This window comes from Lepisma saccharinum, chromosome 3 (genome assembly GCF_977018435.1).
Source record: "Lepisma saccharinum chromosome 3, izLepSacc3.1, whole genome shotgun sequence".
Classification (NCBI taxonomy): Eukaryota; Metazoa; Arthropoda; class Insecta; order Zygentoma; family Lepismatidae; genus Lepisma; species Lepisma saccharinum.
The window spans coordinates 137,957,525-137,979,298 of record NC_139231.1 but is presented as its reverse complement, the minus strand read 5'-3'; the positions used below and the strand labels follow the sequence as shown (position 1 = coordinate 137,979,298).

General features: G+C 35.7%; 1 protein-coding gene across 8 annotated transcripts in view; it reads left to right on the top strand.

Moving 5' to 3' along the window:
• The window catches only part of Pdzd8 (PDZ domain containing 8), a 62,811-nt gene that overhangs the window by 21,825 nt on the left and 19,212 nt on the right, over positions 1–21,774 (top strand). For 6 of the 8 annotated variants that reach the window (XR_014441421.1, XM_083119498.1, XM_083119496.1 and 3 more), the window contains exons 8-14: positions 1,492–1,711; positions 3,369–3,625; positions 5,186–5,511; positions 9,512–9,770; positions 10,455–10,697; positions 11,521–11,697; positions 20,615–20,806. Coding sequence is in view for 7 of the 8 variants with exons in the window: in XM_083119498.1 (XP_082975624.1) it covers positions 1,492–1,711; positions 3,369–3,625; positions 5,186–5,511; positions 9,512–9,770; positions 10,455–10,697; positions 11,521–11,697; positions 20,615–20,806 (1,674 nt within the window). In the remaining variant the exon portion in view is untranslated. Of the gene's footprint in view, positions 1–1,491; positions 1,712–3,368; positions 3,626–5,185; positions 5,512–9,511; positions 9,771–10,454; positions 10,698–11,520; positions 11,698–17,386; positions 17,445–20,614; positions 20,807–21,774 lie in introns of those variants that run through there. The other 2 variants (XM_083119499.1, XM_083119495.1) reach the window with 2 other exon arrangements.

The following is a 21,774-nucleotide window of genomic DNA, read 5'->3' as shown; positions in this document are numbered from 1 at the left end:
TTTCCTGGGGGCAACCCTGGGGTGTAAAAGCAGCCAGAGCATGGTGCTAATCACATCACCCCCAAAATGGCTTAGACCAAGAATGTGTGGAGCCCAACCCATCCATTCCCTAAATGTGCTGTATGCACAAGCAACTTTACCTTTCTGCCTGACTTGTTAGATAAGGCTAAGACTCTGAGTGTTATAAATATGTGACATACATACTAGTTCAGAGTTGGGAATAAAAATTAAATATGTGCATGTAAATTAACATACAGAGTGAAACATTCATATTTTTTCCGCTGTTTAGATCTAGGACTATTAGCAGCTAGGCAACCACTTTGTCACAATTCTTCTATTCTGGTTTCCATAAAAATTCTAGTTTTTTATTCATGACTACCTTGTATTCATTCAACGTTTGTCAAATGCATTTAGTTTTATCAAAATTTTTGAATGCAATTGTGAATGTGCAATGAACTCTTTGATTTTCTAAACCTAATAAAACAACTTTCAATCTGTAGTGTGTAACATATCTTTCACAATATCCTCACCAAATCCGACCATTCATTCTTAGAAATCCTGCGTAAGTATTCTGTTGCAATGCCACTATTTCATTCTACCAGAGTTTTGGTTGAAGACCTGTTTAGATTCACATGTGAGATAGTCAGAATTTGCTGTAAATACCAAGGGAATTTTCTCAGTTTTGTTGGTTGTTAGTCTTGCTATCTTGAAATTTGTTGACCGATTTCAAATCTTCTAATAAACTCTTGAGAATATCAGCATGAAAACTCTGAATCTGTTGGTTGGCATAGTCACAGTATAAGTGATGGTTATCAACTCCTCCCTAACCTCTCCCCTCCCTTCCCCCTCCTCTTAAACCATGTACTACTTCAAAGTGTTTATTGCTGCATTGTTATGCAAGTGGTCCCATAAAATTTATACAAGTTTTGTTTGTTAAGCTCTTGAAATTTGTCAGAGATTTTAAAATATCGGCAGAATTTTGAAGTCACAAAACGGAAGAAATGGGTATTTCACATTTGGTAATGCATTTTCCAATTTCACTCAAATTCAACACCAGAACTATAAATTAAAGTATCGTAACAACTACAAACATCTCGGCTCAGGTGTTATAAATTAATGGCAGTTGCAGTAATAATCTGCTGTATGGAGCCCTATTTCCCTATGTAACTAAGTTATTATGAGAAACTCCTAGTTCAAGCTATACCTTAAATCATCAGTTTTTTTGTTTCTTCAGCACCAAAAATGTTATCTAGGCAGATATTTGAAAATATCAGCATAATTTGGAATGCTCGGAACATAGAAAAAAAAAATTGTCCATCTTAAATTGCACCAAGTAATTTTGCTCAAATGCAAAATTAGATCATTCTTCCACAGTATCTATCAGCTATATAATGCCATTTGATTTTATATATGTGTGAATCTTACTACTTATCATTTTACTGCATCTAACCCAATAATAACATATTTGTTTACTTTTAATTCTATTTGCAGGACAGTGATGAAGTAATGGACAAAATTCCTGTCAAAATTCCCCACGTAGATGTTCATAGGTACTCTGAAGGGGATGCCAGCAAATTGTCTGATTCTGGCAGATTCTCACTTCCTGGTTCACCAGTTCTTCAGAGAGCAGGCCTAAGGAAAAGACAAGCGTCTGGCGATAAAACTGACAAGGAAAGCGACAGTAGTAGTTCAGGAGCTCCATCAGTACCAGGTGAGTAATGCTGTGCAAACTTTGTTTTAATGAAAACACTGAAAATATGAAACTGAATATAGGGTTTCAAGGAGGTGGAAGAAAATTTCCTCAAGGAAGATTTTTTCAGTGTGCAACAGGTAATATACTTGATACATATTTTATGTAAATTATGTGGTTTACAAGTAAATTACTTGTAGAAAATCATTTTTTTTTTAGCCTGCATAAGAAATGTTTTTCTTCATTTGTTAAAATAAATGTGGTACTCAAAACATTTGTATGATTTAAAGTACATAACTGTGGCATTATGATGTCACATAAACATACATTCTGTTGTATGCTAAGAGCAATTGCTAGAGGCACATAATTTTGGTAAATAAAAAAACAAAATTGCGGTACAAAAACAGAGTTGATTATTGGTTCAAAAGCAGTAAATAAAATAAAATTTTGGTGTTCTAGCAGTGAAAAATCGGATGAAAAGTGGTATATAAAAAGAAATTTTGGTTTTAAAATTGCAAATATAATCCTAAATTTGATTTAGAAACTACACTTATTACACAAAATTAACATTTCACTTCTAATAGCACATTTATGTAGTTATCAGAGTATTAAGTTTATTTCTGTCTAAAGGAGTTCATTTTTGCTTCTCCAATATTAACAGCAGAATTAATCAATTCTCCGTGAATTGCATAACTCACAGGATAATTCAGACCTCTGAAGGTGTCGCATCTGTAAATAAACCCTAAATTTCGTGTTTAAGAATTTATTTCGCATTTTGCAGTTCATTTCATGACAATACATGGTAGCAAAATGCATCTCATACCTTTCAAAAACATGAAAAATTAACACTACAATGTGTTTTTTGACATATTTTTTTGTTAAAAACTAAATATGCATGCCCCTAGCAATTGCCTATCAAATTACCTCTTGAGAGAGAGAAGGGGAGGGGTGGAGAGAGATTGATTTTTTTTTTTATTTGGTGTTGCTTTTCTGTCACTTTTGGCTAATTGCTACGATGAGGATAACTGATGATGTGTTGAAATTGAAGAAGGGACACTCGCAAAGAACACCTATGCCCAGGCTAGGATTGAAACCCAGAATCCATGCCATCATAGCGTGCTGTGCTAACTCCTCTGCCATGGAGAAAGGTGGAGAGAGAGAGAAGAGAGTGATCTCTCACTCTCACTCACACACTCTCATACAACGGAAGGTGTGTCTTTTCTATTTTTAAATTGAAAAATCAGGTATCACCTTTGGTTTGTATGTGTCTGTTGAATTTTATATTAAGTGATGTATGTTAGGGTTTGGAGCTCTCAGGATCGAGCCCTTCTCCAAGTGATATTTGTGGGGAATAAAGAATCAAAATTTCGGTACAAAAATTAGGCATGTTGTGGTTCTAAAACACTATATGACAGGGTGATCCAGAAGCGATCATAAAAACCGTAAGGGTGGAAAGTACACATGCACACAAAAAGTGGTTACAGTCAACATGGGTCCGCAAATAAACTGTTCAAAAAAATGGCCAATGTGTGACTGTATTGTTAGTCTCCCACTGAAACATTTACTGATATTGAATTTTATGTTGGTCTCTGAGTAGCAAACCTGAAAAAATACAATTATTTGGTTTGGTTTCCTATGGTGGACACTTTTTCTATATTTTAATGTACTTTTTTTTCAGGTTCTCCATCCAAAAAACCAAGCCTCTTTAGTCGACCTAAACAATCACCTGAGAATTCCACACAGTCAAGTCCAGAGCAGAAGAGGAAGTCCATAGATATACCAATTCCACTCACCAAAAACAAAGAACACAGTTCATCTTCTATAGACATTTCCAAAAGTAATAACGGTGAAGAGGAACAAACGTCGGATGCAGCGGCTGAAACCTTAGAAAACACCATTCAGATAAATAAAACAAAAGAGTTTGCTCCAAATCAGGTATTGCAATATTTACTTTTCTCTTGACCTGTTCTGTGTTCAACTGAACTAGCTGTACAAAATAGCATCTCTGTATTTGTTGATGGAGTGGTGCATTTTGTTTTTAACTGTTTCTCATCAGATGCTTATCATGTCATTATTTAGCATCCTTTTGTAGATTTAGTATTCCAATCATTTAGTTATAAATTGGTGGTTATGTGAATACTAACCTAGCCACTCGTCAAAATTATACACACAGTAATCTATACTGTTGCAGGCTATAATGGACTCTGGTTCCTGGAACCACAGTTAGCTTCATAGTCTGCAAGTTTTCTACTTTGAAGCTCAACTATCTCTGTGTGTACGTTAAGAGGATATATACATGTATTTATAAACATGGAAATTTTGTGGGAATTATTAGCATTAGGCATTTTCTATAGAAATGTGAAAAAATTGCATCACTTAATTGTGAAATGTAGACATTCGTAAAGATTCTCTTCAGTGTTTATCACTGTTTATTTTTGCTTCTATTTTTACCGAGGCAGCATAGATGTTAAGCAGACTTAATTCAGGAAATGTGTGTTACTTTTCTGTTCATAAACTTTTATCTTCTTGTGTAATATCTAAGAAACTAAAACCTCTTTTAGTAATTTTGCCTGTAGTATTATTTGGATGTGAAACTTGGTCCCTTGCATTAAAAGAGGAATATAAATTAAGAGTATTTGAAAATAAAATCCTTATAAATATATTTGGACCTAAAAGGGATGAGGAGACAGGTGAGTGGAGAAGGTTACATAATGTAGAAGTGCACAATTTGTATTCCTGTCCAGATATTATTAGAAGACTTAGCTTGGCAGGCCATGTGGCACGAATGGGAGAGGAAAGAAGAGTTTACAGGATTCTTGTTGGGAACGCTGATGGTAAGAGACCTGTAGGAAGGCCAAGATGAAGATAGAAGGATAACGTTGAGATGGACCGAAAGGAAATCTGTAATGATTGAAAAGATTGCATTGATTTTGCCCAGGATAGGGACAGATGGAAGGCTTGTGTTGCTTCGGTTTTAAGAAGGCTAGAGTGTAGTTACTTAGCATCATAGATGTTCATGGTAAGGAACAAAATTGAACACCTGCCATTCCTTTACTTTGTGAACATTGGTTGTATAATAGAAACATTCTGTTAATAACAGATGCAGGATAAATGTGATGGCACTGAGACTAGGTTTTCCACTTTTGTAGCCTTCAAACTTTTTTGTGCTTGAAATTTAACTGGGTTTGGTATCACTGTCCTTCACACAGATTACTTACCTGTTTACCTGTTGTGGAAGCAGACCTTGCTTGTTGCAGTCATAAGATTATTTAGGGTGTTTTAATTTTAATTGAGCTCCCACCTAGCTGAATGGTTGAATTGTTAGTCGGTGGTGGTCCAGCACTGCGAGGACTTAAAGTCTCACGTGGAAAAGGAACAACGTGCTGAAAATATACTCAGCTTAGTTCTGCCTGTGAAAGGAGTCTTAATGCAACTGTTTCTTTGGTAACTATGAAAACAGATGCACATGTTCTTAATGAGATATTTCTTTTTCAGGATCTGACTTTCGACGAAGCATTTAGTTTCAAAATAGAAGAGAAGCATAAATACTTGAATGTCAGTGTGTGGAGTAGGCAGCCGGAAAATGCCGTGAAAGAGGAATCTACATCGAAAATTAACCTTAAAGTGCATAGACTTAGTGATTCTGGTATTGGCGAGAGGCCAGGAACACCAAAATTGCCATCTAAGCCAGAGAAGGATGTCCTTCTGGGGCACATTAGCATTCCAGTGGGAAGAATTGCCATGGAGTGCACAACAACGAATTTGGGCCACTACATTAAGAGTTACCACCTGCTTCCTCCAGACCCTGAAGCAACTGCCAGGTATTACAGTCTAATTAATAAGCACAGATCTTTTGTTCAGACTCTTCAGGATTAGGGAATAAAATACATGGTTATATAATAAATAAATGATTGCATAATAGGGATGGGACAGGTTAACCACTATTCAGTTGGTATCGGCCGATATTGGCATATCGGTGTATCAGTTTATCAGTAAAATTACCAATTATTTTACCGATCCAATATATCTATAAATATCTTATAATTTAGTGCAAAGTTCAGCTATTTTGTTATATTTTTTATGGATAATCTCCATGTTCTACTTTTTAAAAAAGTAAATGTGTAAATATGCAGCTTATTTTGCACTGAAGTTGCCTGGAAACAAACATTTATTAAGGAGTCAATGAACTATTCAGGTTCTTCAAGAACCGTTTGGAATTTTGTATAGATTGGTAGAATATCGTTTGGAATTTTATATAGATTGGTAGAATATCGGTTATTGGTATCTGTAAATTTTATACCTGTATTTTATCGGTATTGGCCAAAATTTCATATTGGCCCATCCCTATTGTATAGTCAATACATGTAAACACATTACTAACTTTTTCCGCGAGATTTTCCATTAATGTTAGTGTCCCCTGCCACCATTCACGTGGAAACTTGTTGCTTCACTGCTGGGCTTCTTAAAATTTTACATTGTTTTAATAATGGAAATGTATTACCATCTGTATTATTTTAGACTGTTATGAATATACTATCAATGACCTAAACTATATAGACCAAGAATGGAAGGGAGAGTCACATGGAGAACATCTTTGGGTGTTCACTGCCTGCCCAAATTCACAAACAAATCGCAAACAAAATTTTACCCCTCCCTCCCCTTCCCCCTGGTATTACAAGAGAAAACAGTGAATGTGGGAGACTAATTCAGCAAACAAAATGACATTTTAATCGAGAATCCAATTTATGACTGCTGAATTTACAACTAGCTATCATCGACTATATCAGTATTGGTTTAAATTTGATGGTGACAAAACAGGGTTGCTACGTGACTGGAAAACTGGGAAAAGTCAGGGAATTTGGCTGGTCAGGGAATTTTGCAGGGAATTTGGCTGGTCAGGGAATTTTGCATATTTTCTGGAATTTACGTGCATTTTGGAGTTGCAGGAGAACCAGTTACAAAATGAACGAACAGTTCATTTCCACTTCCAAATTCGGTTCTTGTGATTCCGGTCCTCCCAAAAGATTCAATTCAGAAACTTGTTCCTCTCGTCATTATGACTTCTAGTCTGTTATGTACAAAATTATGGTACCTTCGCATTTCGGTTCTATATTTATTCACTCTCGGATCTAGGTTCTTGGATTCGTTACGACCGTCCATTCATTTTGCGACTCATTCTTGTGAACCTGTTCCAAGAACAGAATTTGGAGAGGCGTGAGATTTTTCCTTAGAGAACAAGCTACTCAAGACGAAACTTACACACCAGCCATCCTCAGAATTTCTTGCGCAAAAAATGTTGCTTTAGCTGTGTGTGTGTGTGGTGAGGATATTTCCTTTCTTCAAGAACACACCCGTTCGGAACCCATTCTCTTTTGATACATGAAGCGGAGCAGGTTGGTTTTCAGACAGTTCATTGGTTTTGGATCTGCAATAACTGTATACACCTTGAACCAAAGACAATGTAATACTTTCTGCCTTGAAGAGCAGAATTTCACGTAACTGGCTGTGGTTGACGTCACACTGGACGGGTGCGGACGTGGAGTAAAAACAAATGGACTCACTGCTTCGTTTCCCCCGTGAACCCGTTCTGTGAATTTGAGTCCTTCGTTTGCGACCCGTTCAGAAGCAACCTGATCAACTAGTTCATGTGCTCGTTGTCGTAGTTTTTACATTGCAGAGATGTGTTACACCCGAGAAATTTTATGCAGTATCAGTGACGTCATTATTCGAATATGCACGTGTTTTGTGCATGTAGAACAACTTTATTTTTTAGAAATTGGTGCGAAATAGAGGAATTAATGTACGCTGGTCACACATCGTTGTTAGGTTAGGAATGTTGGTTTGATGCCGATAGTAATTTTACATATTTTTTGCATGTAGAATTAAATTGTGGTGAAAATGGGCCCAAGTTCCTTTTGTTTTATTATGATTTCATCGTGCTACAAATGCAAACTTTTACATGGTTCGATTTTGATTTATGTCTGTTAACACATTCTGCAGAGTTTTAGCAATTACCTAAGATTTTGTCAATATATGCTTTTGTGGTTAGGTTAGGAAGGTCAGGTTTGGTTGTCTTAGAATTAAAATAAAGACCCTGAATGCACTCTACTAAGGTTCCGATTTATTTCAACATTCCTTCCCACTAGTTTACGATACTTTCTGTCGCTTGTCAACCAGAGAATACCTTTGTCCGTGGGAAGCGTGTATGCTTGCGTAAGGTCATTTTGAAGTTGTTTTTTTAACATAAATAACTTACAAATCCAAACAGTGCTCATTATTTTAAGGAAGGTTCAAATTTCATGTCACAATGATTGCCAAAATTCTATGATAATTAGTCTTCCTGCTAGGAAAATTTGAAAAAAATCATAAAACATTCGGAACGGTTTCCAAACATGGGTTGGAATGCGGGATTTTGGAGGAACCGTTGACCCACTGTACCCCCTCGAGAAATATGTTGATTTTTTTTTAATAGACAGATTCCGTAATATAAAATTGGTTCCAACATGTGGAAAACCCAAATAATCGAGATACTTGATTCCAAAGTATGGCCCGCGTATATATATTTTTTTAGGTGTATGGTTGGTCACCGGCCCCATTCACGTTCTGAATTTCCGAAATATGTACTATTTTCAATGATAATACCATTAAGCCTTGTTTCCATGATTATGAAAAAATAAATATTCTGACCAAGGCAGTAATTTATTTTATTAAAAACATAAACTAAAGGTAACGTTTCAACCTTTTATCAAGGTCTTCTTCAGACTCTGTATCAAGTTTGAAGAAGACCTTGCTAGAAGGTTGAAACATTACGTTTAGTTTGTTTTTAATAAAATAAATTACTGCCTTGGTCAGCATATTTATAGTTTCAATTAATTAAAAAATATAATCATTAAACTTATTGCATATTTTCTAAAGGTACATGACCTAATTTTTTGTTGTTTCTCATTTGTATTTATATAATTGAGGTTGTATACAAGTTACATTGTAAAGCTTTGATATATGCCACATTTTTTTTTTTTTTACTTTTTACACACCTTAATTGTAATGACTTAGTGAAAATGGGTAAGTACAATAGTTATTTATTTTTGCATTGAATAGCATTGTATTAATCATTTGGTAAATTTTCAGCTAATAACTGTATATATTCATATTCGTAATAATTAACGTGCCTGCATATTTAATTGAAAAACATGAGGTTCAAAAACAAAAATCATGACGACAAACATGTCTGGAAAAATTTCATTTCTGGTCTGGAAAACCTGGAAAAGTCAGGGAATTTCAAAATCAAAAAATCGTAGCTACCCTGCAAAAGTAGTGTGCAAATTTCATATTAATGTATAATCATCATACATCCTCACCATCATGATGTGCAAAAAGGGTCATTCAAGTGATATTCAAGTGTCGACCTCACTTTCACGTACTACACCAATGTAAACCCATTTCTGCAGGCCAATAAGGCTCTGGCACCTGGACCTACAGACAGTATGGTTGTGTGTCCTTATGTGTGCTGAGTGTCTCTTTACAGCCTTGGGTAAGGAGATTTTAGTTATGCTAAAGGACTTGATACCATATAATGTAATGGGGTGCAATGCACCCACAATTCCCATTTTGATAAATCAATCAGTGGTTAGCATAAAGAGATAGAAATGCAATTCTAGGTAGCCAAAGTATGAACAGTATTTAATAAAGTACTGAAATATAAAATTCTAGCATTCTTGGGCACACAAGTAGCATGGAAGATTCATATTTTATATGCTATGAAGAAACTAGGAATCATAAACTTTGCATATTATATGTATACTCTTCTTTATTTCTATGCAGCCGGAGTCATCCATTTGCATCGCATTCTGGGTTTGAACCAACCATGTGTTACGGAGACATTCTCCTGTCCTTCATGTATAAAACCAACGATGGTACGGCTCCTTCAATTAAAGATATCCTCCAGTCAAAGGAAGCATGTATCGTCGTCAACAAAGTGGAGAATGATAGGAAAGAACAGACAGCAGAAGCAGAAAGGCCGCATGATTTTATACGAACACACTTCCATCGAGCAACGCAGTGCGAATTCTGTCGGAAAAAGGTAAATAAAACCACGTCACAAACATGGTTGAATTCTCTTCTTACGCATATATGTAACAATATATCCAAACAAGATTGTTTGTGCTGCACGAAATATGTAAATTGTGCCACATGACTTTAGAGCCAATGAAAAGAGGTCCTGCACCATGGCTGTGTGGTCTAAGGCATCATGCTTTGGGCTCTGGCTACAGGAGACATGTAGGTTCGAGTTTCCTGGGGGATAGTATAACAACTTTTCTCCTGAGATTTCGGTCTGTGTATAGGACCGATGGCCACCCACCATTGTGAGGGAATTTGGGAGCTACAAATGAGTAGCGTAACCCGGTCATGGAAACCTACAACAACTACTGGAGGTTTGTCGTGTGACCACACGTCACCCCGTAACTGGTTGAATGATCTCACCTCAGCAGATGGGAGTGAGGCCAGCAGTCTGTGGTTAGACCCTGGCCCTCACGGGCTGTTGCGTCATGGGTTATTATTATTATTAGAACGAAAGTTGGATACCTTAGGCTGGCCTGCTAATATAGAGCACTCGCATGGAATTCATGGAATTTCAGTGGCCCGTATTCAGACCCTGATAGGGTCATGTGTACCATAATTTAAGTTATAATATATTCCTTGCATCTGTTTCATATAGCTTGTTGTGTTTAAACAAGTTTTATTATTTTGATTTCCTTTGTAACAGATATGGCTGAAAGATGCTGTCCAGTGTAGGAATTGTGCAATGACGTGCCACAAGAAGTGCATCCAGAAGTGCCAATCAGGAACTGTTTGTACGTCCAGTGGAGCCAAGCGAAAGACATCGGAAGAACAAAGCCGAACGCCCGAGATCATTATGACCTCTCCAGATGGGCAGTTGGAAGATGGTGATCTCGGAAGTTCAGAGGCAATATCTGATGGAAAGCAGAACAGTTGCACGACTCCTCAGGTAAAAGTGAATTTATTGTGCATAGAACTGCTGTTGTAAGTATTGTACAACTGCATGATTTGGGATAAAAACAAATGTCTGGGAATATAACTATGCATTTTTGTTTTTCAATATTGCCTGCTGTGTTAAATGACAATAAGCATGGTGAGCTGTTTTTTGGGCATCCTGTTCTTTTGAGAACGGGATTGCATCCATTGAAGTTCCATGGGGTGTGTTTTTGTAACTTGATGTTATTTTGTCTTGATTTTTTAGTTACAGGAGCATCCATTCTTTTTCCGCCCTAAAAGTGATTCATATATACTATTGCTGTGTTTTGGAAGGAGGAAAGGGATATATTGAAAGAATATGTAGGTGTTAGGTTATGAAATGTGAAGTGTGTATATGTATAGAAGTGTTTTTATTTTTATAAAATCTTGTTTGATAGTTAGCTATTTCGTTATTTGACTTTCAGATTTTTCTTTTGTGCTTGTAACTATTAATGCATTTGCTAAAGATCTCATTTACTAATTGATGTTCTGAAAAGATTCTTGCATTTATGAGTATTAATAACCCCTGCTTGTGTATGATTTACTAATTATGTAGAAATTTTAGTATGTTTGAAGAACCGCCAGCCTTTTAAGTATTATTAATAATTTTGATTTGTTTGATTTAGACTTGTAGCATTTGTGTTTTTTCCATTAATTGAAATGTTTTAGTAGCGTTAGAATCATTTTGTTGAACTGGCGGTTCATTACTGAAACCTTCAAAAGAATAATGAGAAATATAGTTAGTGATTTTAACAAGTATAAATCTATTCTAAAAGACTCACCACTGCTATTGACAGAGTCATCGAAGAGGATTTGGCAGTCTTCTAGCATCTGTTGCTAGTGCAGCACAGTCCCGTGGCCTCAAACGAGCGGGGTCAGCAAACAATCTGGCTCCCCCAGCTTCACAAAATCAAACAAATTTGTCTCGCAGTCTCCCGCCCTCCCCACAGCGTTCACCATCAACTAGCCGAAAGGTAAAGGAAGATACTTCTTTTTTTAATGTTATGACTATCTCAGGCAACATTACGATTGCTATGTCCCCTAAGAACCTTCTCAGTCTGAAGATTTAGATGTGATAGTTGAGAAAAAAATGCACCACAGGAAAGAAAGTTATGAAGCATCTATGATTCTTGCAAATTTTCATGCATGTTGTAGTATAGTTGCAAATAGTCAAAGGTAATTTCTGATGTTCAAGGGAAAAGTTGCAGGTATAATCCCTCACTTCTAGTGTGATATGCTTTTCCCCCTCAAGTATAAATTTTCCTGTAATGGCAGTCCTTCTTGCATAGAATTGTTTGTTTTCTTATTATTTTACTGTTATTAAATATCCATGTTACATCTTAAGTTTTGCCATCATATACACTTGTACACTTCACATATATTTCTGTAATCGTCTTCTCTGTTTAGCCTTTGCATTTGTTATGATGAAGTAAAGTTTTCCTCGTTAGTGTATACATTTTCTGAAAAAAAAAAAAAAATCTGTATGATTTTAAGTTGAAGTTTACAGCAGAAGTTAAATGAAACAAACACATCCCTTAAAGTTTGTTCAAACTTTCATTAACCACCTGCTATCTTTCTAGGAGATGGATAAACTAAAAACATACATATCTTAGTGTTTTAATATGGAAACAAGGCTTAATTATATTACAATACATATTGATTAAAAGATAAGGTTAAAAATGTATGACAACAAAAAGGTACTATAAATACAGAGAAACTAGTAATCAGTTTATCTGCGAAACTGTTTTTTCTTTGTTCTATTAATTTCAGTGGCCACTGTCACCATCCTCATTGGAACTTGTTGTACTGTTGCTTCACTTGCTTCTATTGTTCGTAGTTCTCCGGCTACCACTGGTGCGCTGTTGTTAACTGTTTGTCTGCTATTTCCTGGCATTAACTGTTGTAGTAGGGGAATCCAAATGTGGTGTGATCAAGATCAACTTCCTGGACATCACCATCAGCCGTGAACACAATAAATTCATAACCACTGTCTACAGAAAACCAGATGCAGGCAACCAGTACATACATGCTCTTTCCAGCCATCCCCCCAAACAAAAAACTTATGTGTGGCTGAATTTTCATTGAAGAGCCTTCTTCTAGTGTTTCGGAGAAGATCTACGAAAAGAGATAGCCTCCAGCACTGAAATAGCCCTGAAACATGGGTACACAGAAGCACAACTTTCAACTTGGTGCAGTAAAGCAGAAATACAGGTCAGGCACCCTACCCAGCCACAATCAACCTCCAACGGCAAATATGAGTGGTTTGCCTTCCCCTACCATCCCACTACATCCAACCGCATATCGAAAGCCCTTCTCCCCTGTGACATCAAAGTAGCAAACAAACCCAATGCCAAAATAGCTGATAAACTAAACAAACACAAACGGTACTTCCTCTCCCCTCTCTTGATAACCCAGGTGTATATGATGCAGTGTGTGAGTGCAAGGCACATTACATCGACATTAGATCTGTCAATGAAAGAATCCAACAACACCTAACAGATGCAAAAAAAAAAAAAAAAGCCCAACCCACTACTGGTCTAGCTAAACACATGAAATACAATAGCCATAAAATCCAAAAGGTACAAGTCAAGCACACCGCCCACACACTCGTAGACACCAAAATCAAGATAACACGTGCCATATTCCCACATGAGCTAAACATCGATAGTACGAGAACTACGAACAATAGAATCATGTGCAGCAACAGGTCAACAAGTTCCAACGAGGATGGTGGCAGCGACCACTGAAAATAATGGAACAAAGAAAAAACAGTTTCTCTGATAAAGTGAGTACTAGTTTCTCTGTATTAACTACTACCGCGTCCCTCATTTCCCAATTATGAAAGAGGTACTAGATGATCAACTTCAACCAGAAGGAAAATAATGAGAGAGGATTGGGCAATGTCCATGAGATAATTTTACAAAAATGTTAGAAGAAAGGATAGCACATCAAGATGAAAGATTAAAAATGAGCTGATGAAATGAATGGACAAGGTAACATCATAATAATGGGGGGAGAAGACTAAATATGAGGAAACCTCATTTGACATGCCCAATACACATTTTTGCTTGTGTTTGTTTTATTGTGTACAGATGAAGTTCACTTTACCTTCTCTGGCTCATACAAGCAGTTCCCTTTGTGATTGTCATTTGTTCTTTATCTCTGGACCTGTTTTTTTTTAAAGTCGCTAAGTGTTGACGAGCTTGATGGTTTCTAGAGGAGTTAATTTACAGCTGGAAAACTGCAGGAAGGCCTTCTGCAGGCACAACACTCCTGAAGCTGCAGGAAAGTACTGGGTACGTACATATCCCAGCAAAGATGTGTCTTGGGTGTTACAACATAACAGAAGTACAAACATCATTTTAAAATTTGCACTGTAAGAATATACATTTTTCTCAATAAGTGCAAATATTGTATCAATATTCCAACAGAGACCAAGAGAACTGCCAGTGGTGAAAGTTTGTAGTCCAATAGTTTAATGACAGTGGTGTCAAAAGATATAATTGCTTAACTAATCAGCAATGCACTACCTTGAATCTGGACTTGTTTCACCAGTCAATAGCAGTACTTCATTGGATGTCTGGTACATCTATATCTGCTGCTTTTTTATTCTTTTGTACCTTTTTCTCAATACTTTTTAATTGTTGTGCGAGTTTGTCTTCATTTTCCATCTCCTGAGAAAGATAACAGTGCAAAAAAAGATGCCTAATTGTCAACCTTACTTCTACTATAGTACACCCTGTACTGCATTTTGCAGACTATTGAATCTCTGGCATCTGGACTCACAGCCAGTATAATCCATTCTGTCCATGTATTTTTGTGATTGTCCCTGGATCCATCCTATCGCCATTCATCCTCAGCTTTGCAATTATCAGAAAAATGAAGTAAAATAAATCAGTCAGAAGCACAAGTTAATGTCGAAACACACTCATTAGATAGCTACATATCGATTGTTCTAGCTTGCATTGCATAATTCTCATATGTATCATCTCACGGTATATCGAGGCTTTTAACTTTGTATTAGTTTAGGAGTTGCCTAAGTTCAAGTACTGTTTGGATTTCTTTTTGGTGGGTTTTCTTTGCCCCTTTTATAAATATATGTACCAAAAAAACAGGGTGGGTACTCACTGGGAATTCCAGGAATTATATATACATGAATTATTGGCACCGGGAATTATGTGTGCATTCTGTGTGATTTTTTTACTTATACGTGAAAAACTGTAACTTTTATTAATCCAGTCGCATTGATTTTATACTTATTTATAATTGCCCTGAGGCAAGTTTTTCACAGTTTATATTTTATTTTTATCGAGGAAGGAAAAGCATCCTTTTACTCTGTTAGCATACTTTGCAGAACAATCTACCTGACAGATGAAACATTATTGCAAGATATCTTGAAGTTGATTAGATAAATTTTAGTTTGAAATTCTTATACAATTAACAAATTTTCATAGATTAGTATATACCGTAACATATGTGACTTGTATTTCTAGATGTATTTTGAGCTTGAATATGTGAAATGGCAAATGCAAACTCCGTACCTTAAATTAAATATTTTAAATATACAATTTAATTGAATCAAATTAGAATTTTTGGATAAAATTGGAGTCATACAGATCCTTTCTATTGTTAATATATTTGTAATATTAATCAGAGAAAACATCTGCTTCTACTCTTTAATTTTTGGAAAGTTTGCCTTGAAAACTGGGAATTATACTTGAATTTTATCATGGTCCCAGAGTGGCCACCCTGAAAGCATTTCTTTTGTAAACTATAACATGTCATTTTTTTTTGTCTAGACATGATTGCTTAAGTAGCGTATTACGTATTAAAGTATTTTATTAATGGTATAGATTTTGTGATAAGTTAACATACACAAACCTTTCCATATCTGAACCAATGCTCATTTTTATGAATTCCATTTCTCATAAAGCCATCTTCCATGGTGGAGAGGTTAGTGTAACTTGTTTCAAAACCAGAGCTCTTGGGTTCTAGTCTTGTGTAAAGCATGCATGTTTCATTTATCTACGGCCTCCCCGATGGTGTAGTGGTAACGTCGTTGCCTTGTAATCAAGGGGTCCCAGGTTTGGTACCTGGTGGAGGCACATTGCACAGTGATTCAGATCCCACTTTAAACTGTAGGTCCAGTCCTGATTAGCTTATCTGTGCATAAAGTGGACTTACAACATCAATTCAATTCATTTATCTACATCATAGCAGATAAGCCAGAGAGGTACAAAGCAACATAAAATAGCCCAAGTACAAATACAAATCACATGATCCAAAACCAATTTTAGTGCAAAACATTATACATGATACAGTTAAAATATAATAATATTAATGACTATTTATCATAATTTCAATTTGCTGAAATGTATTTGTGATATAGCTCAGAACTATCACAAACTTACGAAGTATAGTGAATTGAATTAACAAATTTGTAACTGGACATAACAACATTTTGACCACAGATTCAGGTGCATGTAATCCTGCAATACATTGTATTCTCTAACCCCTTAGCCCTATCTAGAACTGCTATTGCATCATTTAGGTGCATGTCCCACTAGTTGCTGCTTTTCCTTGTGCCTGACTATGCATGGATGCCTGAAATTAAGCAGATTTCATGAAGTCCATTTTATGAAAACTGTAATCAGAATTATTAGACTTCTCCCAACAAAAATAGTCTCAAGTCTCCACTATCATTATTATGACTTTAATTACTAGGCTGTTGGGAAAGTATTTTTGCAGGTAAGAAGTGATTACGTATTTCTCTTGTAATATATGGTTGTTACAAGCATATAGAAAAACAGTTTTACAAATGCTTGTAACAACTGCAGACTACGAGAGAAGTAATTCTATATTGCAAACAATGCATACATACAAAAAAAATTAAACAAGTGATTATATTGCATTAGGGATGCACCAATGAAGTTTCCTGAAGGACATGTACAGGCATTTAATGTGTTAATTATATATTGAACACCTTGAAATCGAGGGGCCTCTGGTTCCATACCCAGTGGAGGCACATATTGGTTACAATTTAAACTCCCAGTTACCCTTTCTGTGCATTAAGTGCACTTTAAACAAAAACTCAGACTCTAACTGTAAATTAATTCTTCGCTTAAGCCAGTTTACATTAAGAATATAATGGTAGAAATTATTATTCACTCATTTTCTGATTTGTTGTTCACCAATACTTCACAGTTGATCTATTGAAACCATTCATTGTAAAAAGGGAAAAAAATTGATATGAGTGGCTTTTATTCTGAAATTACTACATTAGACATTATTATGTATTCAGAAATTTATTTTAAAAGCAGTGTCATTGAATTTAGTTTCTTTTTGTTCATAAGAATAATTTCAAAATGGCAATGGAAGTCAGTTACAGGTCAGTATACTTACAGACAAATTTACATCGTCTAGTAACTTGAGATGCAATCATTAGCTGTTTAATGTGTCCCATAATTACATAAAATTATTTTAAAATGTGTCCAACATAGGATTTTGACTTGTTGAATGTTGAATACAGGGGATATAGGGAACATGTGTGGTTCTTTCTCATCAATGAGAATTAACGTATGCTTTCAACGTACATACTTTCAACATAAATATTGTTCCTTTCTCCCTGGAGCATTGCTGATGTGTAAGTATTTTCATTTACAGAATGAAATTTTGAATTCAACACTGGAGAAGCATGTGAATTTCCTTATGTATGGTATGAGTAAGTATCATTGTCCAGAAATGAAAATCTGACTAAGGAGAATTGTAGCTGGTTGCACAATCTTAACTTCTCTTAAAATAGCATTGAACTACCACCACTATATACCTGAAACAAGCATTGACACTATACTACTTTTATGGTATGCATGTGTGAATTACTATGTGTATGGTTCATGAGCATGAATTTGTAAGTTAATATTTGAAATGATAATTGTTGCAGCTGCATTGTGAAAGTAAAAGTAATCAAATGCATTGGAGAGTTGAAATTACAGGTGTCTTTCTTTTATTTTTGTTTGACATATGGGGATAGAAGATGAAATCACATATTTTATAATTATGTGCATGTGTATATGGACATGTATTTGCTTTCTCTTGGGTCCTGAAACTTTTTACAATTTTTCTATATTTACTTGAAGCACATGAACACTTATTGGCCATAGGTTGGTTCCACTACAGCCATTTGTAATTTAGAAATATTTAAGGATGTTATGACATGATTTAGGTCCTGTACTGTGGCCATACAGTCTAAGGCTTCATGCTTTGGGCTACGGGACACACGCAGGTTCGAGTCTCCTGGGAAAAGCGTAACAACTTTTCTCCTGAGATTTTGGCCTGCATATGGGACCAGTGGCCCACAATCATGTGGAATTGGGAAGCTACAAATAGGTAGCGTAGCCAGGTCATAGAACCCCCGAATTTCAATGAAAAAAACAAATCTGGAGTTTGCTCATCTTCTTCCGCTATTTTGGGGAGAAGGTGCAAACCTTAGTATTCTCCTCAAAGAATGGACGTTTCGAAAGAGAATGAAACATGTTTCATGTTCATGGGTGCCATACAAGTTGAATAATAAGCCTGAAACTCTGTTTTTTACGAAAAATAGGTAATTTGCATATTGCTTAGAAAATTGTTATAACTCGGGCAGTATGGGAGCAATCTACTTCGGATAACTTTTGTTTTTCAGCTAAAACATCAGAGCATGCAACCTTGTACAATTCAGAACGCCGAACCAAGGAAGGGGGGTTTGGGGGGCACGAACTCCGAATTTCAACGGAGAAAACAAAAATCTGGAGTTTGCTCCCTCTTCTCCCACTATTTTGGGAAGAAGGTGCAAACCTTAGTATTCTTTTCAAAGAATGGACGTTTCCAAAGAGAATGAAACATGTTTCATGTTCCTGGGTGCCATACAAGTTGAATAATGAGCCAAAATTTGAAACTCTGTTCGGAAATGTGGCATGGATATGTTGCGGTGAGGGGAGGGGGTCATCAATGTGAATTTCCCAGGCTTGCTCCAGACCTGTGTCAGAGTTTACACCCAAACATAAGAGTATGAAGGTTCAAAAAGCACACCCATTTCGTAATCAGCACCATGATACCATATGGTATCATTGGGCCAGTTCGACCTTACTCTGGTGATACCATATGGTATCATTGGGGGAGTAAAGGTTAAGGATACTCCCCACCTGGCATCCTTACTATGCAAAACTACCCACCCTAAACCAAGGAGAGAGAAACCATATGCATGCATTGTCATTTTCCATCCTCTCAATGCTGTCAAATATAAGAAATCTAAAAGCCCAACAATGCAGATACAATAATGAAGTAATTGAACTTTTGAAATTAATTAGCTTAAAACAAGAAGGGCTGCATAGAATCATGGAAAGTTCTTCCATACAATTTTTACAAACCTTGTTATCCTTCTGCTATGTACTTTGTAATTATATTTCAAGTCCACAGTATCAACAAAATGCTTAAATTGTATGTACTGAATATCATTATTTTTGCCTTTCATGTTACAAGGTACTGGATTACTCACTTTTTTTTTTCAAGTATGAGTTGTGGTTGTCTTAATAATTTTGTCTAAACAGTGTGAAAGAATTTCCTCAGAATATGTTAAATAGCCATTGCATACTCACACACATAATTGGAATTGATATGTTAAATAGTTTAAAAATATTGGAATTGAAAATATAGGGGGAAGTGCAGGTCTCCCCAGTGGTAACGTTGTTGCCTTGTAATCAAGGGTTCCCAGGTTCGATACCAGATGGAGGCACATAGTGGTTTGGATCCCACTTTATACTGTAAGTCCAGTCCTGATTAGCCTATCTGTGCATAAAGTGGACTTCAAACAACTATTCAATCAATCAACCAAAAGTATGGTGTGTGTGTGTGTGTTCAAATTATGGATGATGGAGAAAGACTGTTAGGTATTATTTGTAACGATCTTGATTTTTTCACAAATTTATTGGCAAAGTAAAAATATTATTTGTTGCAAGAAAACTGTTTACATGCATCACGATCACATTTTTTATTCATACAAAATTGTAAAAATAATGTGGGTTGGCATTTGGCAGCTACTATTTTTGTGAAATAATATGAAGAATTGCCACAAAATACGGATTGTAGTCTAAGGCTGACTTTCATCTCACTGAATTGTATTGTTATCATAGTATTATTCCTCAACCACTAAAATAAAGTTTGGGAATTAATTATCCTTTTTCATTATTAACAATTTTTTTTGACAAACTGTTATAATTATATATTACAGAAGTTATATGCACATGGAAACACAATATGTGGCATATTCAGCATAAAATTGTGCCAGACTGATAATGTGAGTTATATAACATCACAAAATTAAGGTCCAAAGTTATTAGACATATCTACAGCTGCAGTTCCAACATTGTAATTAATTACTTAGATCAATATACATGTACATAATGAAATATAAGTACAGGTGTCCAGGGTTCAAACACCAGCAAGTATCTTCACACTTATTCTCCCTACCATTTCATCAGTTCATCATACATTACCTTCATGTGGTCAATATGCAGAAGTAGAATGATAGTACAAAATGAAAATTGAAAGTGGAAGAAAAATATGAGGAAAATCAAGAAGATGGAGAGAGATAAAAATACCTAATTAATGTTTTAACTGCTTGTGGAGCAAAATGTTAATTGATAAGTGTGGATAATTAAATTTACCTTGATAATTAATAATTTGAACATTTTGCAATACTTTCCAATATATTGCAACCACAGTTAATGTGAAGACTTTCTTGTTTCCTTCTCACTATTTCATCATTCTGTCCATCTGCACAATGGGAAAATGGTTTATGTACTTCTTTGTTTTTGTTACTGTTGAATTGATGTTTACTCTGAATGTTAATTCCAGGCATCGTTGGTTGGAAATCCTTTCCAGTTCTCCAGTACGGTAGATGATGATGACGATGATGTGAATCTAGCATTGGATCATCTGCTTCAGCATCCGAATGATGAAAATCTAATGGCAGCTGCAAAAGCAAGCGGGAAAGAGCTTTACTCGGGACTTTCCCTGGAAGAGCGGAAGGAGAAAATCAACAAAATGGTAAGTGATGATATGCAGAGGGAATAAAAGTAAAATTGTTTTCATTTTTAGATGTACATGTGCAGTACTCAACTTTTCTCTGAAACTTATCTATGTATGAATCATTTTTTTGGGGGGTGTGGTAATTTTGTGTGCTAGATTTAGTGATGATCGAACATTCATCTGATCTTCAAAGGGAAGAGGTTGTTTTTAGGATCATTATTTCCACAGCATTAAGTTCGTGCAGAAATTAACTTTGTATAATGCAAATTACCACCAACTTATTGCATTTCCATCATAGGTGAAACATGCAAAGGAGAGTGTAAAATAAAAATGAACCAGTGAAGAACTTTTCTATGAGTGAGTGCCACAATAAAGATCGATTTTGACTTCATAAATGAAATGATTTGCATTTTTTTTTTTTCAAATCAATGCAGCACAAGAGAAAAGTAAAATACTGTGTAGAACTGAGGATTGAAGCTCTATATTGATGGAATGATGATCTGCCTAATGTGAAGATATTATTGTTTAATTTATCATGTATGCCGAATATGGACTTCGAAAAATTTTTGAATGCCTATGGAAATATTCTTATGAATGTTGTTTGAATTTAGGTGCAATTAGCTTTCCCAATGTAGTATATGTTATTATATTGCTATTAAGTGAAGTTGTATTCATTCCTGTCAAAAATCAAAATCTCAGTCAAGAAGATTCTATGGATCGACTTCATATGATGGTTTATCCTTGTACGATTTCTACCATTTAGTTTTCATCTTGTCATCTTCAGGCTATTGTTGCCACATGGTTTGATGATTGAACATGAAGCAAGAAACATTGATTAGAAGGGATGGCAATGAGTATGGGGGCTTCTTTTAAGCACTTTACGGATGATTTCGTTCCCTCCACTGAAATACCCCTGGTCATGGTAATTGCCATTACCCTTCTTTCCCCTGGCTTTGTGACAACCAAGTGCTGATATCCTTGAAGAG